Source organism: Bombus impatiens, unplaced genomic scaffold (genome assembly GCF_000188095.3).
Source record: "Bombus impatiens unplaced genomic scaffold, BIMP_2.2 scf_1183, whole genome shotgun sequence".
Taxonomy (NCBI): domain Eukaryota; kingdom Metazoa; phylum Arthropoda; class Insecta; order Hymenoptera; family Apidae; genus Bombus; species Bombus impatiens.
Window position 1 is genome coordinate 210,544 of NT_177602.1, and position 22,602 is coordinate 233,145.

Below are 22,602 nucleotides of genomic sequence, written 5' to 3' on the forward strand. Positions count from 1 at the left end.
TCAGCCACTACATAAGGTAATAAGATAGTTTAAAAAATAATAGGATAGAAGTTGAATTACCATACAGTAAATGGTTATAACTGCAAAATTGTGTCTTCATCAAATGATCCTAAAGCCATGGGATCTATCTTCAACTATTATAAGCTTCTTATAATCAATCTTATTTTTAAAATTACAGAACCTTATATTGGTTAAATGTTTCCAAAATGGAGAATGTCCACCTTGAAATCGAAGATCATATTTCTCTCCTCAAAACATAAAGGATTTATGAAGAACGCTCTTCAGCATTACAAATTGAAAGACTCGAGCTGCAAGGTTCAACAATACCAGGGTAGTTGAAATCCAGTCTCAAAATCGTGGTAAATAATTTTTTTATAAATAATATAAGTAAATAAATAATTATTTTTATAAAAAATATAAAACATGTTCATTATGTGGATAAGAGTATAGGTCTTTAAATAATTATAATGTAATATTTTTTTAATATTTTTATTTTCCCAATGTTATGAGTTTGACATTATTTTTTAAAAAATATAAACGATATAAAGATGTTAAGAAAACATTAGCAATTGCTTTCATCTTTATAATACGATGTACAACTGCGACAATTTCTTATGTTTACAATATTAGTTTCACTTGAAAAATCATCCTTACAACAATTACAAAATTAAAAATAGTACATAAGGGAGTGTATATTATGAAGTTGCAAATATGATCATTGAATGTAATGTTTTACAAAATAAATGATCATATAATAGATGATATTACATTAAATGTATTAATACTTTAAAAATACAAGGAACTGTTATTAAAATGTTTATACATATACACAACACTGATAAAAACTAAATTTCTCCAAATATTAAATGGCAACTATGAATGATTATTAGTTATGTTACAATTTGCTTATGAATTTATTAAAGGTTCATAAAATTTAAATTTTTAACAAACTGTGCAATATATAAAATACTCATTATATTTTCTTTCAGAATCATTTGCACTGAAGTGTATTTGAGATAACAGTAATATCATAAAAAGTCATTTTTTTCCATATCAGTAAATTAATTTCTAGAACTTATGTATCTACTCTCCAAATATATTTCCAATCAAGCGCTACGTGCGTTATTAATTGTCATAATGAATGTTCATATTGTTTTTCTTCAATTTCAGGAGTACACACGCTCAAAGCTTGCCCTACTTTAATTGTTTGTCCCACTTCTACGCAAAATTTAAAATCTTTTGGAGCCTCGAATAATAACACAATAGTAGATCCCATTCTAAATTCGCCAAATAATTCTCCTTTACTTAAACGTGTACAGCCTAAACTAGCATCTTTCCATCGTTTTGCTTCAGGCCACTTAAGAGCATTTGTATGTAAGTCTTTATCACAGTAAACTTTTATAGAACCTACATTTGTCGCTCCAACTGCACTATAAGCCATAAAACCACCAGCCCATTTACCAATATACACTACACGTTCATTTAATGAAAATAAGTCTGGTAAATATTGGGCTATTTTAGGATTAACGCTTAAAAGCTTCCCTGAAATGAAGAAAAATATCTTCCCAATTTTAATTCATGTAAACTAAAGTTAGATTTTGGAATATAAAAAACAATAAACCTTGAAAGTGTTTACGAAATTCTATTTCCCAGTCAGTTGGACTATGAAATCTGTGATAATCCCCTGGAGCAAGATAAACTGTTAGTTGATAGAGCTGATTTGTTGGATTTTTTAAGAGAGATTTTATATAAATATCATCTTCTTCTTTAGTAAATTTAGACCATTCAGAATGAAATGTATTTATATCACCTAAAAAATGTCTAAGATTATAAGTAACACCCTTTACTTGTTGTACACAACATGAAGTTACTGGTCCAAAATATAAAACTTTTCCATCAGCAGGTGAAACCTATAATAAATTTACATATAACGTTTTATTACTCTATTTAAATGACTTACTTAATTTGATGTAAAAAATATATACATACTATATTTGTAGTTTGAGCAATAGGTCTTGCATCATATTTGAGCGGTCTAACAAAAAAGTCAACAAGACTTGGAAAATCTGATAACTCTATATCAATTTCATCTAAGTTGGCATCAAAAGTTTTTGCATAAAATCCATATAGGGTGGGTCTTAAACTAACTGGCAGTTCCAAACTAGCAATCCAACCCCATATTCGACTTATTACTCGAAATGGCAAGAAATAATAACATTTTATCTGTAAATATTTAATTTTAACTACAAAACTTTCTTGTTCATACATAGTCCTTAATTTCCTCAAATTTTGTTCAACTGAAATGTAATATATCATGCTGCTATTGTAATAAAAATTTATACCACAAAAACATTGATTGGGTCGTACACATTACTGTCCTCAGTTGTATATGGATGTTTTTTCAAATGTCTCCACTGTAATGCTGTTAACAGTGTTACTCCCATTCCAAAAGGAACAATCCATTTTCGTTGCTTTATAAATGAGTACCAAGAATTATCTTTATATCGACTAGTACTTACATTTGAAGTATATGTCTTTGACAATTTTTTATTTATTAAAATTTTGAAATTACTTTTTGTACATATATTCTTACAACATTTACAAGAGTTTTTGCTAAAATATGTTAACAACATTAGATAAATAATTTTATTAAAGTAATAATAAGACTACAAACCTCACATCTTGAATTAAGTGATAAATCTTATAAAGATTCATCTTGAAAATAAATTTTATTACATAGAGATATATAAACTTTCTTATATTCTCCTTATACTCTTAGGTTAGCTTGAATTATATACAAATTTCTACAAAAATATATATTTATAAATAACAAAATTCAGGCATATATACTCAACAATTTTTAACATATCTTTATTTTAATTAAATTTATACATTAATCCTGTTGAAATATACATTTGGAATATCAAAAACTTACAAGAAATATTTTATTTGACATTTTTATACATACGTACATTAAGTACTCATCTACAGAAACAGTTGTACCTTAAGAATGATTATTATAAAAACTCGAGATAAAGAAAATAGATTAGAACAAAAGATCTTCTTAACTACAAACTTGTACGAATACTGTTCGTATATAAAACGCCATCTAGCAGTTTGACATTAAAATTATATTCTTTTATTCTTATTTTATTTAAATGCATGAAACCCACTGATATTATACCAGTGCTGAAACCTAATGAAACCACAGAAATCGTCTGTAATGAAACTTTACTCAATTAAACTGTACAATATATGTAACACGTTCATAATATATATTTTGTAATATGATTATTATTTTATATAGTTAAAAAATGTTTTGTTGGGCTTGGACATGAACTTATACATTTTACTTTATTTTATTCCGCTAATTTATACCTTAATATCTTTACAAAATTTAAAATCGCTAATGTCATAAAAACATTTCTCATATCCTATAGTCAACGATACGCAATAATCCTTTTCATCTTTATTGCACAATTTACATTAAAGCATTTACATATTATTATTCGTCAAGTTTTACGTTTTTTCTTGCATATTGCTTTACCTTTCAATTACCATTATATGCTATCAAAAATTGCTCCAAAATTATTTTTTTCATATACCACGAGATACAATTTGAATTATATAACTTTAATCAGGATATGATCTGGTATAATTAATTAGTCATACATAGACTGCAGATATTTACGCAAATTCATATTTGTATGAAGGCAATCATTTAACTTAATAAACATTGCAACAAGTACGATATATTCTGAGTATTTTATGTTGTTTGCATTTTTATGTATTATATACACAATTGAGTTTTCAAATTTCCCATAAATGCATAAAGATCTACAATCTTAATGTCCAAAGAAATAAAACTACGTAAAATGTTGGTCGAAAACAGAGGGGAAAAAATCAAGGTAGAAGCAATTTTCTACAATCGTGAAGCGTACCTGTGCCACCGGTTGTAATCATCACAAGAAAAGCGTAATAACAGGTGGCTCCGCGTCGCGGCAGGTGGATCAGTTCCTTTTTCTTTTTTTATCTTTCCTGGACGGTGTACGTTCTCCCATTGTTTTCGAGAGCGATACATACAATACTTGACAGGGTGTATCGAAGTGCTCTTTATCGGAAACTTGATTCGCGATCTTAAAAGCCACGAGTATAGTGTCAGCGTGGATAAGAGAGAAATGACGATTCGGAAAAAGAACTTGTGATAGATGCAACAATTGCATCGATTTTGTATCGCTAGATAGAGGTTATATATGCAAAACATTTTTCGGAAGTACATGCATGATAGCTCGTGGCTGCAGCAAAGTGAAAAGCGAAATAATGCCGCCGTCGTCGCATACGAATTGGACTAAACCCCTCCTAAAGAATGGACAGATGATGCAACTGCAAGCAAAGCGTACAACTTGCTCGACACAGAATCAGAATTCGAATGGTAGTAGCACGGAACACAGTGGTATTCCACTTGACAGAAGAATCAAAGTTGTTTTAGTAGGCGATGGTGCCGTTGGGAAAACCAGTCTGGTTGTCTCTTATTCAACAAACGGTTTCCCAGGAGAATATGTACCTACTGCTTTCGATAATTATAATGGTTAGTTAAAAATCTAATGACACTGGTAAGTTCTATTTCGGATAGTGACAAGTTTGATTTAAAGTAATAAAAAGACGGTGAGTGTGTTCTTTAGCATGTCATGTATAAAAATCCGGGTAATTATTTGAATTTGTCTTGATATAATTATAAATATATAAAATGTATGTTTTATATACATATATTAAACATGCAAATGTCTTAATTTGTTACAGTGGTTGTTAATGTCGATGGTCAACCAGTAAATGTTCAGCTATGTGATACAGCAGGTCAAGATGACTTTGATCCTCTAAGGTCATTATGTTATCCAGAAACAGATGTGTTCCTAGTCTGCTTCAGTGTTGTATGTCCTTCTTCTTATCATAGTGTAACTTCTCGATGGGTAAATGAAGTACGAAAATATTGCCCTAATGCACCAATCATTTTGGTAATGAAATTTGTAATAGAAGTATTTATTTTTAATATAAAATATTTACAAGTTTGATGTGCATATATAGATATTTTAAATGGAAACAATAATAATTTTAGGTAGGCACAAAGAGTGATTTAAGATCAGACGTACATCTTATGTTACAATTAGCAAGATATGGTCAAACACCAATTACAAGTTCACAGGGTCATCAATTAGCTCAAAAAGTTGGAGCTGTAAGTTACGTGGAAACATCTGCATTAACTCAACATGATCTTAAAGAAGCATTTGACCAAGCAATAGTTAGTGCTCTTAACACGAGAAGAGGTGGTACTAGTTTATTATATAGACGTAGAAAACCTTTACCATTATGGCGCAGATGGTTATGTTGTTGCAAAAGATCTTCTAGTGGTGCATAAATATTGATTAATTAGACTCTCTAGAGTATTCTCTGTGATCAAGTGCGACTACTTTGTTATCAGAATTTTTTAATTTCTCTGAGTATCTCAGCAATATAATTCTACGATTTTACTTAAAAAATATGCAAACTTTCCATGTTTTTGCCAAACTCTGAGATTATTATTAGATTACTTTTCTAAAATTTCAATAGACTATACTTGAGTAATAGTTTTTTGAATTGGTTAACCCCTTGTCTTACGATTTAAGTTCCAACAGCGTGTGCCGTAACCATCGACAGGATCAGTCAGACTGAGTGTTCGAAGTTATACAAGATATAACTAATTTTATGTTGCAAGATGTTTCATAAATAATTACTACCAATTGAGCATTAAACAAGATTCTTAAAGGTATCTTTTTAATATTTTTCAAAAAAATATATCTGCACGTCCGAATGCGGCCAAGAAAAAAACATGTTCGACGAGTCTAACTCGTGTTTCTTATGTTTGGCCCGAAAAACGTACCACGAGCCCAGCTCGACGTTATAGGTTAAGGGGTTAATAATTCTATATATACATTCTACTTTTTTCATTAGTTAAATCTTTCTATTTTCTAAAATATATAAAACACAGTTTTCTATTTTCTTGTACAGATATAAAATTTATATTCTGATAGCTAAGCCGTACGCCATTCATAAAATTCCTGAAGCCAGATATGGCATAATTTATTATAACATTAATCATATTTTTGTTACTAGCATGTAATTGGCTACTTGCCTATTGTGATTTTTCCTTTATTGATAGGAACATTAATTTTAGAATTTAAAACAAATCATTGCCGCGTTATATTATTATTATTATTATATAATATGCACTATATTTAACATTTTAAACAGTTTTTCATGCTGCAAAGATTCTATAAAATAGGAATCCTGATACAATTTTTCCAAATATCAACTCTTTACATTCTTACATTACAATCAAGCTGTGTTATTTATTAGAAAACAATATGTTAATGAATATTATATATTATTCGAAAATTTTTACTTGAAATGATAGAATGTAAAGAGTTACAAATTTCATTTACATCATTAATACATCACGATACGTACGTCACATTGAAATTGTAATATTACATTGTTATTATACATATAAATCAAATTAATTATTTAAAAACACATTTTTATTATGATATATATACTTCGTAAGCAATTTATCTATTTACAAGCAAGTTCTTTCTATATATGTGAAGCATAATACTGAACTAATATTCAAAACCTTTCTGTGAAATATTAAAAAATAATATTGAACATGTTAGTGAGCGCTGTGATTATAAAATTTAAATTTTGTCAAATTCTATAATTTTTATACATAAAACATAAGAAGGTACAAGACTGTTGAAAAGTCTTAATCCACTTCTAAATCATATCATAAATTAGTTCAATTAAATTTGAAGTGAATTTATGTTCAATAAATGCAAATATTATCTATCTAGATTTTTCAGTTCTAACCATTACTTTTGAGAAACAGTAAAGTTAGAATAATAAAAGAATTAAAAAGAGAGAAAGAATAAAGACTAACCTAAAGGTAAAAGCATAATGTTTATATTTACAGTATCGTCGTTTATAATTCGTATAAATATTTCAGAAACTTCCCTTGTTAAGAGTTTTAACATATTTAAGTTTTGTATCTTCTACTAATTGTAGGGAGGAAAAGTATTAAAACATGATTTTATAAATATCTTTAAATAATATGTGAGAAAATATTTAGATTAATTATTGTTAGAAAAATGCTTTCATAACGTTATTTCTTTAAGATTAATATAACATTCTTACAATCAAATACTGTAATGACATCTTGTACATTTCTGCCTATTGTGATTTCTACTCTTTCTTCAGTTTTAATATTTTTAACGTTCGAAATTGAACACACTATAATTTTTGCTCAAATTGATGTATTTTAAAATAATTTATCTTAGACAAGTATAAAGGTGACCCTCCAGTTTTTTATTTTAAATGACAATTAATTTATATATTTTGCAAATGGGTAAATTTGAAATACCTGTAACTACGTAGTTTGACAAACTCTGTACACAATATTTTTAAAGCATACGGAACATGGAACTAATTGTCTTAATTAAGTTTCAAGCTTTACTTATGCTGCTTCTTACAGAATCAATGTTCCTGGATCTTTGATATTAACATTATAAATTGAATATATGCTTTAAATGCAAAGAAAATAATGTATACATACAATTAATGTCTGTATGTAAATATAATATGCATATTATCTTTTTATGTAATTTCTTGCTGCTAAGAAATGTGTACAATATCCATTTTAATACATTACTAGAAAAATGAGGTATAATAGGTATCAGTTCTTAAAGTGTACCGAAAAGTATTTGCAATTATAATTTTTTAAATTAATATTTTTACATTTTTTATTTTGATTTTACATCTATGAAACTCTTTTAGTTGCAGTGTTATATTTGTAATTCAATATTTTTATATGCTTTTAAAATGTTTTAAAAATATTTATTAGACAGCCTAGTAAACACATTTTTGTATCATAATGTTTATTATAAATGAAAAAAGAAAAGTACTTAAGCATATTCATAAATATTATATGAATTAATGTATATAAAATCATATCATTTTGTCATGACTTCCACACGAACATGGTATTTATTATGGAATAATATATATGTTATACACATACATATAGACAAACTATTTTAGACTGAAGTATCTCAATGTTGTAATAAATAGTATTACTAATTGCTTATACTATATAATAAAGTAAATAATATTTTTGTAAACATTTTTCTATGTCAATCTATGCTTTTTGATCATATCAAATTTGTGTTGAGTGTTTTTTTATTATATATTTGTACACCAATAATAAATTACTCACATAAAAAGTTGTAATTCATTTATTATAAAATATTTAATAACAGTGATATGTAAAAGAACAAAAGTTGTGATACTATTCCTATAAATGATTATCTCAAAATGTATCAGAACTATGAATGAGAGTATTTATAAATCTCTAAGTAATTTTATATTTTTATAATACTTATAGTTTTTTCACATTCAGAAATTTTTAATTTGAAAATATCTCAGCTTTTAATTTTCGGTCCAAATCTTAAAATCATAATTTTATCAATAACTCGTAATTACATAATTTTCAAACTAAAATTTTATCTTTGCACATCTTCGTTAAGTAATATAATTCGTAAATTTAATTACGAAAATGAAAATCTATTTCAAATATTCATGTTAATAAATAGAACTCTAAAATATTAATATGTCAATCAAACATTTTTCCAGATCTATTTGCGAAGAAAATAATACTTTAAAAATTAATAGAGTTATATTTGAAAAAACATTCTGATAATAATGTATAGACACTTTATTGATTACTAGATGTCAGTGAAAATAAATATATGTAACTTATTTACACGATTAAGTAACCTAGAATACCCTAGATACCATCGTAAATCAGAAAAAGTAGATATTTGTTAATTCTATACAAAACAAAATAAGTAAATTCTATCGAATTCTGTTCAATTATTTATGAAAATCTGTTGGTTACGGAAAAGATGAAGACAGATATTAATGATCCATGGAGTGGAACAGATGTTCCAGCATCCAGTAATGATAAATGTAAAAATTGTTTCGAAGATTCTTTTGTAGAAAATCAAACGCAACATATCAAGTTAGCCGATTCAGAGGAATATTTGGAAAAACTTTGTAAGTTATAAAAATCTATTACCTTCTATTTTTTTTTATTTTTATAATTATACGTGTTATGTAACATATTGTAATTTCTAATCCCATATTAAAATCTTTTATTTTCTTTTAATTTCTTATCTGGAACTGTAAAATTATGTTATAGATTCCAGACTTAAAAGTCTTCAAAAAGGCACATCAAAGAAAGATCTTGTAACATCCTTATTTGAAGCAAAGGAAGATTCCATTGCACGTTTAATAACTTCTGGGTATAAGCTTGAAACTGAAGAAGAAATTGAATTTGCATCAAATCCTTTAATAAGACATATAGCACCTCATTTACAGGTAATTATAAAAAATATAAATAATTTACATTTATTGTTAAAAATGTATTTATTATTAATTATATTGTTATATTTGACATTTGTAATATTTATTTTAGGCACTAACCGCTAGCGAATTAGTTCACCTCTTAAAAGCAGATGTTCTACAAGTTATTAGTGAATCTGCACAACAAGAAGAAATTGCTACAGAGATATTAAAAAAATAAATAAGTTGCAAATTACCAAACAAAAGAAAACAGAACTAAGGCTTTAAAAAAATGTCGATCAAAGTGTTATCAGGAAAGGTATTTTTAGTAGTCACTGGTGCAAGCCGTGGAATTGGAAAACAACTTGCAATATCTGTTGGTTCGATCCTAGAAAAAGGTTCACATATACTTTTATTAGCAACAAATCTGAATGCTTTGAAAGAAACAGCAAAAAATATTCCTACAAGTATATCTGTTGACACCGTTAGTGCTGATTTAGCTTTAGGAACAAAAGAAAAATTACATGGTAAATACATACATTTTATACATATATTTTATACATAGGATAAATTGTACATATATTATAAATATATATTTTTTAGATATTGTGATGCAATCTTTAAAAAATCAGGTTTTAAATCAATTTGATCGAGTAGTTGTGATACACAATGTTGGTACGATGGGACGTGTGAATCAATATACAAATGATCTGACTGACATTAATGTCTGGCATAATTATTATGACTTAAATGTTTTTATTCCTGCTATATTAAATGGAGTAATTATGCAAATATTCAATGAAAATACAAACACGGAAAAACTGGTTATAAACATTACATCATTGTTTGGTATACAACCAGGGAAATGCTTAGCTTACTATTGTTCAGGAAAAGCAGCACGGGAAATGATCTTTAAAGTAATATTTTATATTAGTATAAATGATTTATGTAATTTTTATTCTATATTTTTTAAATTTATGTATTGTGCAGGTGTTTGCATTAGAAAATCCAGAAATCAACGTCTTAAATTATTCACCAGGACCAGTTGAAACTGATATGTACTATGAAATTTGTAATGAAGTTGCTGACAAGCAAACTAAAACACAGTTCAATGATATGTTAACAAAAAAAACTGTTCTGACTTGTGAACAAACAGTTAATCGTCTTTTAACGGTTCTTAAGGAACAAAAGTATAAATCCGGTGATCACGTTGATTATTATGACGAGTTATGAATTGTATAAATTTATTGATACAGTTTATTTGTATCTACTTATCATTTCTAAATTTCACAAAGCAAACAAATGAATATTTTAATAAACTGTTTATAGGGTTACTTCAAATGATTTACACTTTATTTGATATTGTTGTTACATTATAAAAACGTACAAACAATATGCTATATATATATAAACTAATATTATAAAATGTTTGTACTGGAAGATACTAAGTTCTCCCATTATAACCTTGTGATTACTGTAACAATTCTTTAGAATAAACATCTTTTATCGAAGTTTATGATAATAATTCATTATTTTGTCTCAATGATGCATATCTTATAGAGTCAGCTCTTGCATTTTGAATTTGTATGTTTACTAAAATAAGTGTTACAATAGCATAAATTCCTACAGAAACTAACCAAACTGGTAGTGGATATATGGGTGGCATAAAATGTAAATAAATCAAATTGTACAAAGGAGCTGCCACCAATGGAGTTAATGTTTCAATACATACTGTCATGGAAAATATTTTACCTACAGAATTTTGTAAATATTATTCTCTTAATTTCATACTAAAAACTTATACTTTCTTTCTTATTTAACAATATTTACCAGTATCCTCTGATGGCACTGACTTGGATATTATAGCACGGATCATAGGACTAGTGATGCCACCAAACATTCCTACAACTGCAGACAGGTACATATGCCAAGGTTTCAATGTAAAACTGTGTACTAGACAACCACTCAAAGAAGACAATAATGACAATATAGCTGTCACTTCTTCAGAAAGTCCTATGAAAATATTTCTCTACTCAAACATTTTAATTACCAAACTCTCTAAAAATATTTGATGTACATACAAATTTTAATTTGTACCTCCATATGTTACAAAAAGTTTTACTCCAAATATTATACCAAGAATTGAAAATATAATATTTGTAGCTAAATAAATAGAATATTTATTTACATCCCAACCAAGTCTGGCAGTTGCAAATAAAAAGCCAATGGTCATATCTCCTTGTAAAGCAATAACCATTAAAATAATGCAAGCTATACAACACCAAACTATATATCGATCAAAACCACTGCGTTTTTTTGTACATGTACTTATAAGTTTCCTGACCAAATGTATATCGAACAAACTTTTTACAGTTATCTACAAATATTAAAAAGATATTAATAGCAGCATATATACAAGACATTACACAATACATACTGAATTTGTGCTGCATATAGTCTCAGGAACTAAAAAAAAAATATGCAATCCTGCTATAATGCAACATATAGTAGCAATAGCAAATACAACTGTATATCCATATGCTCGAAAGATAACAGGACCTGTCAATATACCAGTCAAAATACCAACAGATATCAAAGCTTCCATCCAAGCTAATTGCCAGCCTCTTTCTTGTTCATTTGATATATCAGTGAGATAACATATAGTACCTAATAAAATTATGCCAAATCCTCCACAACATGCATATGGAATATATGCAATTAATAAAAACCATGGATTGACATCCCAAACACTTATGAAGGAAAGAAGAAGGTACATTAATGATGTACCTATGACATAAATCACACATTGAATACATGTCTATTTTTTAAAGCACATAATACTAACCGAAATAGCCAGGCAACATGATAGACTTCCTTCCATAAATGTCACTCCATGGTCCCAAAAACAAAGATAAAAAAGCAGGTATGACACTTTCAATAATTGATTTTGTCATTAAAATTAAGCTGGCTTTGGGTTGCACTTGAGCATCTATCTTCAAGGCTTCCGCAGAACTACTATTTTCATGTAATAGTAAACATTCTGTTTTATTTATATTTAATGCTATACTACAAGTACGATACACTACTAAATCTGTTAGAATATTACCTACAATTCAAATCAAAGTAATGTCAATTACAATTCACTTTATAGCTTACTCATTTAAATATATTAATAAGCTAATAAATTAAATTTCATACAAATATTTATTTTACACATGAAATAAAAATATATGGAAGAGAATAATGATTTGATATCTTCTTACATATGTTAAATATCTTATACATGATATTTATACATGACATGATATAATCTAATTAACATTCATATGATATATAAAATATATCAAAATTACTTGATATTGCTTGAGCAGTTATTAGTATCATCATAGATGGTTGTACAAGCATATAACGCTTCCATCCTGTGATCGCGTTTTCCATCTTATATTTTAAGAATTGCGTTATAAATAATAATACCACAACAGTATAAATTGATATTATATAAAAATACTGGTTGTGCTATACAGTAGTATAATATTAGACTATTAAAATATTTGATTTAATTTAAAAAATGTAATTCTTTGAACCACACAAACATAATTAACAATGTTCGAAACTTTATATCTTTTTCAGTATTGTTCCTTATCTCTTTGTACGAATCATTTTCGCATGCTTCGTCATCTTTTATAATTGGCAGATCATTTTACTTCATTGATTACCACATGATATTTCGATATGTCAGAAATTGTATTTTTTGTTTCAATAAACTGTATTTTTTTAGTATCCTACCGTAATCTTTACATAATAAAAAAAAGTGACACTTTTATATATGCTAATTATGTATGTATATGCCACTTATATAAAACTGTATGTGTATCATTTCTGACATTTGAACAGCTGACTGCAGATAGTTTATACGCTATGTATGTATTTAATGCGAAGGGCAAACATAACATTTCAAAAAAATTGTTTACGTTGACACGTTATAGTATAGTAGAAAGTAGAAAGTATATCAATACTTTTATTCAGGAATAAGTAAAGTATTTTTGTAAAGATTTTTGAAGAATAAATATATGTAATCACGTGGTAAAAATACATATGCATTAATTGATATTGAAATGATAGTCATCGTATCAATAAAGATTTTGCAAGTATGAAAGAACATGAGTTAATAAAGAATATTATTTATTACATTTCTAACAGCACAAGATTATTTTATCAAAATCTAATAATATGAGATAGAAAAAATTGTTTCATATTTTGCACAATTTTAATTTCGTAACCAGTTTATTAAATATACAGAGTGTCACAGACTTAAACGACCAAACTACAGAGCTTAATCTACGGGCAAAAAGACGAAAAATATGTTATATAAATTTGTTAATAAACACTTTGTTACAGTTATAAGGAAATATTGTACGCGTAAAATAGGTAACGGCGTAGTCATTGAAATCCAGCAAAATTCTCTTTGTAAAACTTTGTAATATAATTAATTTCATTGTTTATTGATATAAAGCCTGTATCCAAGTACAAGGACAACATTTTGAAGCGAGGAATTAAAGATGCTAATCATTTTTATTATATCATATACTATGTTTTATAACTATTAACAACACGGAATTGTTACCACATGATGACACATGAAAATGTGTCGTTACATATTTTATGTGTACAATATTTCTTTATAATTTTGCAGCAAAGCGTTTATTAACAATATTACCTATTTCATGCATACTATATTTCTTTGTAATTTTGCAACAAAGCATTTACTAACATTTTTATAAAATTTTTTCATCTTTTTACTTGTAGATTAAGTTCACACAGTTTGACCATTGATGTTTGGAATATCCTGTATACATATAAGACAACAAATACAAAATTGAAATTGGTTTTATTAATCTTATATAGTATGTTTACTGATAACAATAATGAAGATAGTAGACCAGTAACACCATCACAGGAAGATTGTTGCCACAGTGCATGTGATCCTTGTATTTTTGATATACATAAAAAATTACTCGAAGAATATGAAAGAAAAAAGAAGCAGAATATAAAAATCAACAACAGATCAAATGTATTACATTTATATGAGTATAGAAATTTTGTGGTTTCTGGTATACAGGAAATATCTGAATGTTATATTTTACTTGTTTTGAAATATAATGGTATATAATTTTTTATTTTTAAATATATTATTTATAAAAATTATTTACAATTGTTTATAGTACTAATAATTATTTACTTCTTTTATAGAAAGTAATTATAAAGATTACAGTATATTAATTGATCCAGGACAATATGTTATATTACATTTACATGATGCTGCCAAACCATACACACCAATTTCTTTCACAGATGACTCTATTGAATTCCTAATTAGAATTTATCCAAATGGAAAATTTAGTCAATATCTAGAAAGCATAAAAGTAGGTGATACAGTTCGTATTAGAGGACCATATGGAAATTTTAAATATGAAAGCAATAGGTATGCAAATTATGAAATTATATATTTTGTTCAATTATCTTTTAGCTTAATATAAATTTATAACATATAATTTTTGGTATTACTAATACAAAATGGATGGTAGAGAGAATATTATTTTAAATATACTAAATGTTTTTCCAGTTTTCAAACAATTATTATGTTTAGTATGGGATCTGGGATAACTGCAGTTTATCCTATAGCAAAATCAATTGTTGACAATGAATCAGAAGAGACAAAGATTCATCTCATTGGAGGATTTAAAAACATACTGCAGATTCCCCTAAAAAAAGAACTACAAACCTTATCAGATTATTGGAACTTCAAGTGTACATTGCACATATCACAATTGCAAAGTAAGTAATTTTTTAAATAAATTTTTTTTTACTATAAAAATATATCACATTTTTATGTAATTAAAAATACTTTCTTGTATTTTATATTTTAGATCTCTGCAGTCTCCATGGTATAGATGTAAAATCTGGAAGATTAAATGAGAAATCAATCTTTGAAATACTTCAAGATAAAATAGCTAGTACTACATTAATCTTAATATGTGGCTCTAGTCATTTTAATAAATCTGTTGCACAGTGGGTAAAATGCATGAATTATATACATATACACGTGTTTGAATGAAAATACATGAGTCACAGAAAAAATCATTATGTTATGTAGTTTTTGTAATTTAATTGTATTACCATTTAATGTGACATGATATGCTCTCTTTGCAGTTGGGGCATGAACCATGAATATGATCAAATATAACATGATTTCCAGCAATCGCTTGTAACCACTGAAAATAAAATAAATTTATAAATATTATATAAGATCTGAACAATTAATTAAAAGTTATCTCTATAATCCTTTTTCATGTATACAAACATACCTGCAATAAACAAGATGTATGGAAATGTTTCCTACATTTTTCATTATTACAAATCTTATCAGGCAGAGTCATATTCTCTAATTTTAGGGAAAAACAAATACAACATTCTTCATCAGCAACAACAACATTGTAATCTTCAACAGCTTCCTTTTTCATTTCCTGTTGAGGAAATATATCTATATCTAATAACATCATTAAATTATTTATAATATCACAGCTTGGATTCCATTTCTGAAAAAGTATTTGGTACTTATATTACATACTTCAACATATTTTAATGCTATTATTTTACAATATTATTATAATGTAAAACTAGCAATATACTTCAAATATTACACACATATAAATTCTTAGAAACTAGTTCTGTCATTGATTCAACTTCAGTATCACTACCCATAAATTTAATTTCTGGCAAATCCATATGATTCAAAGGATCTATTTTAATGAACATTGATAAAGATGGTGTTAAGTAAATTCGTCGATAAAGATGACTTGGTTTTGGAGGCAATGGATCTATTACCCAGCAGTTCCTAATCATTTGAAAATAACAGCTATGTTAAACTAGAAATTGAGGAGAAGATTGAAAATAAATGTTCTCGTCTATGTTCTTACTGATCAATTTGCTTCAAATTTGACCATGACTTCTCAAGCATTTCTACTTGTAATCTAAGTTTATTTCTGGCTATATTTAATGTTGATATATTCTTTTCGAAAGGCCCAAGAGAAGGTATTTCAGGTAAATCTGAATAAACAACTGTCCATGGACACGTTCTATGGCTTGTTTTCTGCAATCTTACAGCCACATTGTTCAAAGATAATTCAATTATATCTATCGTATTATTAGCTGATACTTTAATTCCCTATAATAATGTGATTTCAACATTTACAACATTTAATTATTATCTGAGATTTGGACACATAAAAATTTTTTTTAACAATAATTGTATAAATTTTTCACGTACAGATGGTATCTGAAATAAATTTCTTAATTCTGCTACCATTTCGTTTGCTTGGTCATTTACTGCATCATATTCATAATTTTCAATAACATGACTAGAGTCGATGAAACTACTCTGTTTGGAAAATATTGTTACATAAATGATACGATATGTTACATGAAATGATAAGATATAAATGGTTGTTACAAAGAATTGTCACACTCACGATTAGCAATTGTAATTGTTTTAGAAATGTTGATACTTTAGTGACATTATGCATTAAATCTTTCACTTTATCACTAAATCCTTCATTTCGTATGAATGCAATTTCTTTACCAAAATTAATTTCTGCATTAGACAGTAGTGGATAATTATGCACAATCAATTTTAGCCTAATTCGCATATTTCGTCCTGAAATGCATGGAACTTCTAAAAATCCTTTCCATGTCATTGGTCTTTTAGAAATTAATATCATTTCTGGATGCCATTGAATCATAGATTTATAATCGTTGTTAATCATTATGGTAAATTTATTACTTTTCATTCTTCTTGTCTATATAAATTATAAGATATAACATTGTATATGACATCTACCGCCTTCACAAAAGTATGTTATACCACAAACAAAATGCAAATAGATCTGATATCCAATGCACTTTTATATTATGTGATGTAACAGTTTTATACTCCGCCCAAGTTGAGTCAGCAAACATAAACAACGTCACAAGAACAAAGTATAGTACAACCTATAATATTCTAATTTAGCGGTCAATGCTCAGTTGTGTTAAAATCTATAACTGGAAGTTAAACTATATAGTAAACCTATATAGTGAAACTCGAAAGTCACTAGTCGATAACCAATAGTTGCAGCCGTAGCAATGAAATTATGTTTATGTTTACCTCATTGGACAGAACTGTAGATCAATCATAAAATTAGTTTTATTTTGATTTATTGCATGAATTTATTAGTTTAATATATCAAAATTAAGTTGAATTTATGTTTATAAACAGTTTGTAATATAATTGTAATTTCAAGAATTGTTTCGTATAATTTATATTATATTTTATATTACATTATTGAACTTTCAAATACAAGTTTTTAGACATTGTAATATTGTAAATTTATACTTATGCATGTTGTATAATTTGTAATACATCAAATTAAAATTTAAGTAACTTTAAAGATTTTAATACTTTGTCAATATGCATAGATAAGACACATCATGTATATATACGTATATACGTACTACGTATGCATATTTTAAATTTCCCATATGTAAGTACGTAAACATCATTTGTCATTATCGCTAGTAAACATTCCATTTAGTTTAAAATAAAACTATATTTCATGTAATTGCTTAAAGACAGTGAAAATGTAATTATAGTGTATCGTAACATAGACAAAGTCAATTATGTTATAAACACGTGTTCGAGATATCATGTACTTCTGCAACATTCCTTTCATTGTAGGTTATGAGTCATAGCCTATTTTTTTACGGAATTTACTGTCTACTTCTTGTAAAAAAGTCATTCTGTCATTGCTAGCTAAAAATGTTGAATACAATAAAAATATCAATGAAAACAGAAAATACAGAAAAAAGGTGACACTGAAAAAATTAAAAATAAAAGTAAAATATACATATTGATATTATAGTTCATATAATATTCATAATTGTCGTAACACAATAAGGATCATATTGTAGTTAAGAAAAACATTGTGAAACTTTTATTGTTGTATTATATATATTGAAATAATTATGTATTATTAATACTAAATTTTTGTGGGAGTGATTAATTTCATAAACAAAAGTAACTTTGAAAGAACACAATACTATCTTTAATTGTGACCAAAGTATTAATATATGACTAAAGATATTATCTATATAATTTTAAATGATATAAATAAAAAGTATTTTGTTGATTTGTAAAAAGAGAAAAATTGAAGATAAAAGATACAAAATACTTAAAGTAATAATTTTATATAATAAACTTCAAGATATTTTTAATACCTATAATAAGTTAATTATAGTAAAAGCGAAGAAAATATATTTAACAAGTATGACCAGCCCATTAAGAGATCAACCATGGGGTTTGCAAGTTATTGAAAATACATTGAAATGTTGTGCTCATAGTCGTGTCAATCGAGTGACATGGCATCAAGGCATTATTTTAGTACTCACATATTTAGCATATACCTGTTACCATATGACACGAAAGCCCATGTCCGTTGTAAAAAATGTGTTGAGTTTCAACTGTAGCACTTTACCACCACCCCCAAACTTTTTAATCAACACTAGTAATCAAGATACGTGGTGCGATTGGGCTCCATTTGGTAAGTATAATATTAGCATAACTTCCCAATTTAAAGTGATTAAATATGTATAATTTATGTCTCTTATTTTAAATAGATACTGCAGATGCTCCAGCATTACTGGGCATTTTGGACTCTGCATTCCTGTTTGCATATGCAGCAGCCATGTTCCTCAGGTGACATATTGAAGTGAGCTTATTTATGAGATCGGAGATTATAAAGATTATTTTGATAGTAATTTTACATTTTTATGTGCAGTGGTTTTATAGCAGAAAGAGCAAATCTACGATATTTTCTTGCATTTGGGATGCTTGCATCTGGTATATCTTGTTATCTCTTTGGTATTGCTAAGCCATACAATATTCATAGTTTATGGTATTTTGTTCTGGTTCAAGTAAGTGTATGCAAATGATTCATTACTTGTATAAATTTATTTTAGATGATCATAAATTATTATCATATTTAGGCCATTGGTGGTGTCTTTCAAACATCTGGTTGGCCAGGTGTAGTTACAGTTGTAGGAAATTGGTTTGGAAAAGCAAAAAGAGGATTGATCTTTGGAATGTGGAATTCTCATACATCATTAGGCAATATTTTGGGCAGTTTAATAGCTGCCAAATTTGTAGAATCTGATTGGGGTCTAAGTTTTATGGTACCTGGAATAATAATGGGCTTTACAGGATTTATAATATTTTTATTTCTAGTACCAAATCCTACAGACATAGGATGTTCACCACCTGCCCCACTTAGATATAGAAAATTGGAGGCTGCCCATAGTTCAGATGAAGGAAGTAGTGCAGATGAATGTGAAAATGTACACAATGTAAGTTAAATATATTCTTTAGTGAAGTTTCTATTTACTTTTTAGCATGTTATGCACTACTAATAGCATTTTGTAATTATTATTGTCTGTGCTAGCACTGGAATGCAAACATCAAACTTTTTTGAATATTTCATGTATTAGTATCATATGTTATAAAATAATTAGCAGATAATATTAGCATTTCACTTTCTTTTATTTCAGTAATTGAATATGTAGATGTTTGATAATAATTGCTTTTTATTCAAATAGTCATTAATTATTTAATCTCATAACATTAAGTAAAACTGTAATTAGTTATTCATTAGATTTTTGCGTTTATACCTGTTTTATATTTACATATATTTTTTTTTACACATATTGTATGCTCACTAAAAATGACTCATTTACTGTACTTAGCGTCTCACTTATCGTTGTGCCTACCGCGAACAAGTTGATATTAATGTAAGTGCATGCTTCATTTTTTTATGTAATTAATGTTATACTTCATATAACTACATTAACACAAATAGCGTTTCAGTGTTTGTAGTATTTTAATATTTAGATTATTTCTTTGGCATTTTTTTTATAATATATTTAAATTTTGCATGTATATACTCCATCAATATTTTTCTTATATTCCTTTGAATATTTATAAAAAGCTTATTTTGTAAGGACATCGAAAATGGACGATCAGAAACTAGTCCAATATTACCAAGACATAGACATATACAAGAGAATCATAGAGGAAATGCAATTGGATTCATACAAGCTATGAGGATACCTGGAGTCGTAGAATATTCTCTCTCTTTATTTTTTGCAAAACTTGTAAGCTATACATTCCTCTATTGGTTACCATTGTATATTGCTGCTTCAAGTTAGTATTCTTTAAATTATAATTAAAAATTGTATATATTATGCTAAAATATTATTTATCTATTTTTGTTCATTTTTAGCTACTTATAGCACAACATTAAGTGCAGATCTTTCTACTTTGTTTGATGTTGGTGGCATAGTGGGTGCAATAGCAGCTGGTGTTCTGTCTGATTATACTGGAAAAAGTGCTCTAACATGTGCAGTCATGCTTGGATTTGCAGTTCCAATGGTATATAACTTTTTTAAATTAAAAATTTATAAATAACTTATGTAAGTAACATAAAATGTTAATAATCTGTAGCAACTTAAGATTTAAATATCATTATTAGATTAATAATTATTTATTTCTATAGAGTATAATTTTGTGTAATTCACTATATAGTTATTCCTATATGACTACATTGGGAGTACTGGTTGGGCAATCAACATAGTATTGTTACTAATAGCTGGTTTATTAGTAAATGGACCATATGCATTGATAACAACTGCAGTATCTGCTGAACTAGGAACCCATCCTAGTTTGGGAAACAATTCTAAAGCTTTAGCTACAGTTACTGCAATTATCGATGGTACAGGCAGTATTGGAGCTGCTGTAGGTCCACTGTTAGCAGGAGTGGTAGCTCGCTGGGCTGGTTGGCATAATGTGTTTTATATGCTCATGGTTGCTGACATGTTGGCATTATTGGTAATTTTACTCAAGGTCAAATACCTAATAAATAACCAATATTCCAATTTTTTAATGTAACATATACTGTTTTAGCTTTTATCAAGGTTAGTTTACAGAGATATACAACTATATAGACGACGGCGGAGGGCCATTTAATTTTATTCTCATACATTAAGTAAAAGATAATGGACATATACGTAAATAAACAAATTCTTCAAATATGTATTTGAATTTTAGCTTTTTTACAAATGACATAAAATGTATAAAGTATTGCACTTTATGTTCAATCATGTCAAATTATATATATTTAAAATGGATGTATTATTAAGTTCTAGAAATAGTTAACACCAGTGCACCTGAATAAACAGTATATTTTTACAACTAAGACTATTGTTATCTAATAAAATGCCAAGAAGAAAGAAACAATTTTATTTCACAAATTAAAAATGTACATTATAATAAGTCACTCATAAACAATTAAATAAAAATAAGTATATCTTAACATCAAGGAATGCCAGTTGGAATTATGTAACTAATAGAATCTGCAAATTCACCCCATGCTGCTCTTTGTGTCTGAAATGTAACGATCCATGCTAAAAGAGCAGCTGACCATATAGTTGCTCCAATTGCAGAAAATATTACATCTGAAAATTAATATAAACAAAATATATGTTATATATTAGACAGTGGTGTTATAAAAAATATGATCTACATCTCTTAATTTGTTTTTGTTCCTCGTAATGCGGTTCAACAAAAGCTTCTTTTGCAAACCAAATAGCATTCACAGCCCAAAGAAACGGTAGAAAAACAAATCCAGCTACAAAATAAAACAAAACATTTACATATATCTATATAAATGAAACAGTGCAATTAAAAATATGTAACTTACCTCTAAAATACCATTTACAAAGATACAATTTTTTGTCATTCGGTATTTTTGACAAATCCATCGTATCAACAATCTGAAAATTATAACCTATATCTTTGTTACATCAGATACACAAATGTCATTAAAATAACGCAACGTTATTTTAATTTATCTGCATATATCTCAAAAAATTGTTCAAAGTGTTAATAAGAGCGAGAAGATTTACGAAAAAATGCAATAAAAACGCATTCGTTACATGTCAAACTAAAATTTAATATTTTCTTTCAAGTGGAAATGTTACTACATTTTCTCGATAGATGGAGCAGTTACATAGTTAAAAAAAAAAGAA

General features: G+C 27.3%; 8 protein-coding genes across 15 annotated transcripts; 4 read left to right on the forward strand and 4 right to left on the reverse strand.

Moving 5' to 3' along the window:
- Positions 1-534: 534 nt before the first annotated feature.
- Positions 535-3,829, reverse strand: LOC100744383 (phosphatidylserine decarboxylase proenzyme, mitochondrial). The gene is made up of 6 exons (XM_003493516.4): positions 2,973-3,829; positions 2,675-2,804; positions 2,343-2,613; positions 1,990-2,223; positions 1,622-1,910; positions 535-1,542 (listed from the first exon to the last, which is right to left on the reverse strand). Exons 2-6 carry the CDS (start codon positions 2,713-2,715, stop codon positions 1,133-1,135), a joined length of 1,245 nt encoding a protein of 414 aa, XP_003493564.1. The 5' UTR covers positions 2,716-2,804; positions 2,973-3,829; the 3' UTR covers positions 535-1,132.
- Positions 3,830-3,988: 159 nt separating this feature from the next.
- LOC100744743 (ras-related C3 botulinum toxin substrate 1) lies at positions 3,989-7,270 on the forward strand. Its single transcript, XM_003493519.4, has 3 exons — positions 3,989-4,588; positions 4,801-5,012; positions 5,114-7,270. Exons 1-3 carry the CDS (start codon positions 4,282-4,284, stop codon positions 5,411-5,413), a joined length of 819 nt encoding a protein of 272 aa, XP_003493567.1. The 5' UTR covers positions 3,989-4,281; the 3' UTR covers positions 5,414-7,270.
- Positions 7,271-8,780: 1,510 nt separating this feature from the next.
- Positions 8,781-10,940, forward strand: LOC100744982 (sepiapterin reductase). Of its 2 annotated transcripts, none has more exons than XR_002947670.2 (4): positions 8,781-9,141; positions 9,287-9,465; positions 9,563-9,956; positions 10,033-10,234. XR_002947670.2 is itself a non-coding variant. In XM_024371174.2 (4 exons), exons 2-4 carry the CDS (start codon positions 9,722-9,724, stop codon positions 10,660-10,662), a joined length of 792 nt encoding a protein of 263 aa, XP_024226942.1. In that variant the 5' UTR covers positions 9,287-9,465; positions 9,563-9,721; the 3' UTR covers positions 10,663-10,940. The 2 variants fall into 2 exon arrangements, 1 of the variants encoding a protein (XP_024226942.1); XM_024371174.2 differs by lacking the exon at positions 8,781-9,141 and adding an exon at positions 10,420-10,940 and having other exon boundaries at positions 10,033-10,346.
- Positions 10,902-12,973, reverse strand: LOC100746633 (proton-coupled folate transporter). 2 transcript variants are annotated; one of them, XM_024371172.2, is made up of 6 exons: positions 12,783-12,973; positions 12,275-12,535; positions 11,867-12,216; positions 11,527-11,806; positions 11,260-11,442; positions 10,902-11,181 (listed from the first exon to the last, which is right to left on the reverse strand). In XM_024371172.2, the coding sequence occupies exons 1-6, from the start codon at positions 12,865-12,867 to the stop codon at positions 10,943-10,945; spliced, it is 1,398 nt and encodes a 465-aa protein (XP_024226940.1). In that variant the 5' UTR covers positions 12,868-12,973; the 3' UTR covers positions 10,902-10,942. The 2 variants fall into 2 exon arrangements, with proteins under 2 accessions (XP_024226940.1, XP_024226941.1); XM_024371173.2 differs by lacking the exon at positions 12,783-12,973 and adding an exon at positions 12,693-12,747.
- Positions 12,974-13,153: 180 nt separating this feature from the next.
- Positions 13,154-15,721, forward strand: LOC100746754 (NADH-cytochrome b5 reductase-like). Of its 3 annotated transcripts, none has more exons than XM_033323739.1 (5): positions 13,154-13,349; positions 14,236-14,591; positions 14,680-14,911; positions 15,053-15,264; positions 15,357-15,721. In XM_033323739.1, the coding sequence occupies exons 1-5, from the start codon at positions 13,162-13,164 to the stop codon at positions 15,542-15,544; spliced, it is 1,176 nt and encodes a 391-aa protein (XP_033179630.1). In that variant the 5' UTR covers positions 13,154-13,161; the 3' UTR covers positions 15,545-15,721. The 3 variants fall into 3 exon arrangements, with proteins under 3 accessions (XP_033179630.1, XP_012247205.1, XP_012247206.1); XM_012391782.3 differs by lacking the exon at positions 13,154-13,349 and adding an exon at positions 13,565-13,593 and having other exon boundaries at positions 15,357-15,565; XM_012391783.3 differs by lacking the exon at positions 13,154-13,349 and adding an exon at positions 13,654-14,074 and having other exon boundaries at positions 15,357-15,565.
- LOC100746871 (E3 ubiquitin-protein ligase FANCL) lies at positions 14,919-17,497 on the reverse strand. Of its 2 annotated transcripts, XM_012391780.2 has the most exons (7): positions 16,959-17,497; positions 16,757-16,867; positions 16,407-16,654; positions 16,135-16,324; positions 15,795-16,025; positions 15,607-15,701; positions 14,919-15,389 (listed from the first exon to the last, which is right to left on the reverse strand). In XM_012391780.2, coding segments are annotated over exons 1-7 (1,194 nt in total). In that variant the 5' UTR covers positions 17,277-17,497; the 3' UTR covers positions 14,919-15,388. The 2 variants fall into 2 exon arrangements, with proteins under 2 accessions (XP_012247203.1, XP_012247202.1); XM_012391779.3 differs by having other exon boundaries at positions 14,919-15,701.
- Positions 17,498-18,698: 1,201 nt separating this feature from the next.
- LOC100743765 (glucose-6-phosphate exchanger SLC37A2) lies at positions 18,699-21,791 on the forward strand. Of its 3 annotated transcripts, none has more exons than XM_003493510.4 (9): positions 18,699-19,064; positions 19,141-19,219; positions 19,302-19,437; positions 19,510-19,866; positions 20,263-20,307; positions 20,518-20,719; positions 20,799-20,947; positions 21,101-21,403; positions 21,479-21,791. In XM_003493510.4, exons 1-9 carry the CDS (start codon positions 18,791-18,793, stop codon positions 21,539-21,541), a joined length of 1,608 nt encoding a protein of 535 aa, XP_003493558.1. In that variant the 5' UTR covers positions 18,699-18,790; the 3' UTR covers positions 21,542-21,791. The 3 variants fall into 3 exon arrangements, with proteins under 3 accessions (XP_003493558.1, XP_003493559.1, XP_012247194.1); XM_012391771.3 differs by having other exon boundaries at positions 18,923-19,064; positions 19,141-19,232; XM_003493511.4 differs by lacking the exon at positions 20,263-20,307 and having other exon boundaries at positions 18,701-19,064.
- On the reverse strand, positions 21,737-22,596 carry LOC100745347 (gamma-secretase subunit pen-2). The gene is made up of 3 exons (XM_003493524.4): positions 22,275-22,596; positions 22,098-22,202; positions 21,737-22,029 (listed from the first exon to the last, which is right to left on the reverse strand). The coding sequence occupies exons 1-3, from the start codon at positions 22,333-22,335 to the stop codon at positions 21,890-21,892; spliced, it is 306 nt and encodes a 101-aa protein (XP_003493572.1). The 5' UTR covers positions 22,336-22,596; the 3' UTR covers positions 21,737-21,889.
- Positions 22,597-22,602: the final 6 nt, after the last annotated feature.

Coding starts and splice junctions, on each gene's coding strand:
- LOC100744383 (XM_003493516.4), bottom strand. CDS start 2,715: ATGAATCTTTATAAGATTTATCACTTAATTCAAGATGTGAG. Junction 2,614..2,674: donor CACTTAATTCAAGATGTGAG/GTTTGTAGTCTT, acceptor AACATATTTTAG/CAAAAACTCTTGTAAATGTT. Junction 1,543..1,621: donor ATTTCGTAAACACTTTCAAG/GTTTATTGTTTT, acceptor TCTTCATTTCAG/GGAAGCTTTTAAGCGTTAAT.
- LOC100744743 (XM_003493519.4), top strand. CDS start 4,282: ATGATAGCTCGTGGCTGCAGCAAAGTGAAAAGCGAAATAATGCCGCCG. Junction 4,589..4,800: donor TGCTTTCGATAATTATAATG/GTTAGTTAAAAA, acceptor AATTTGTTACAG/TGGTTGTTAATGTCGATGGT. Junction 5,013..5,113: donor CTAATGCACCAATCATTTTG/GTAATGAAATTT, acceptor TAATAATTTTAG/GTAGGCACAAAGAGTGATTT.
- LOC100744982 (XM_024371174.2), top strand. CDS start 9,722: ATGTCGATCAAAGTGTTATCAGGAAAGGTATTTTTAGTAGTCACTGGT. Junction 9,957..10,032: donor AACAAAAGAAAAATTACATG/GTAAATACATAC, acceptor TATATTTTTTAG/ATATTGTGATGCAATCTTTA. Junction 10,347..10,419: donor CACGGGAAATGATCTTTAAA/GTAATATTTTAT, acceptor TGTATTGTGCAG/GTGTTTGCATTAGAAAATCC.
- LOC100746633 (XM_024371172.2), bottom strand. CDS start 12,867: ATGGAAAACGCGATCACAGGATGGAAGCGTTATATGCTTGTACAACCA. Junction 11,807..11,866: donor CTATATGCAGCACAAATTCA/GTATGTATTGTG, acceptor TAATATTTGTAG/ATAACTGTAAAAAGTTTGTT. Junction 11,182..11,259: donor AGTGCCATCAGAGGATACTG/GTAAATATTGTT, acceptor AAAATTCTGTAG/GTAAAATATTTTCCATGACA.
- LOC100746754 (XM_033323739.1), top strand. CDS start 13,162: ATGTCAGAAATTGTATTTTTTGTTTCAATAAACTGTATTTTTTTAGTA. Junction 13,350..14,235: donor GCAGATAGTTTATACGCTAT/GTATGTATTTAA, acceptor TTTTACTTGTAG/ATTAAGTTCACACAGTTTGA. Junction 14,592..14,679: donor ACTTGTTTTGAAATATAATG/GTATATAATTTT, acceptor CTTCTTTTATAG/AAAGTAATTATAAAGATTAC.
- LOC100746871 (XM_012391779.3), bottom strand. CDS start 17,276: ATGAAAAGTAATAAATTTACCATAATGATTAACAACGATTATAAATCT. Junction 16,026..16,134: donor TAGTTTCTAAGAATTTATAT/GTGTGTAATATT, acceptor ATACTTTTTCAG/AAATGGAATCCAAGCTGTGA. Junction 15,702..15,794: donor ATACATCTTGTTTATTGCAG/GTATGTTTGTAT, acceptor TTTTATTTTCAG/TGGTTACAAGCGATTGCTGG.
- LOC100743765 (XM_003493510.4), top strand. CDS start 18,791: ATGACCAGCCCATTAAGAGATCAACCATGGGGTTTGCAAGTTATTGAA. Junction 19,220..19,301: donor GCAGCAGCCATGTTCCTCAG/GTGACATATTGA, acceptor TTTTATGTGCAG/TGGTTTTATAGCAGAAAGAG. Junction 19,867..20,262: donor AATGTGAAAATGTACACAAT/GTAAGTTAAATA, acceptor TACTGTACTTAG/CGTCTCACTTATCGTTGTGC.
- LOC100745347 (XM_003493524.4), bottom strand. CDS start 22,335: ATGGATTTGTCAAAAATACCGAATGACAAAAAATTGTATCTTTGTAAA. Junction 22,203..22,274: donor TTGTAAATGGTATTTTAGAG/GTAAGTTACATA, acceptor TTTATTTTGTAG/CTGGATTTGTTTTTCTACCG. Junction 22,030..22,097: donor ACAAAAACAAATTAAGAGAT/GTAGATCATATT, acceptor ATTAATTTTCAG/ATGTAATATTTTCTGCAATT.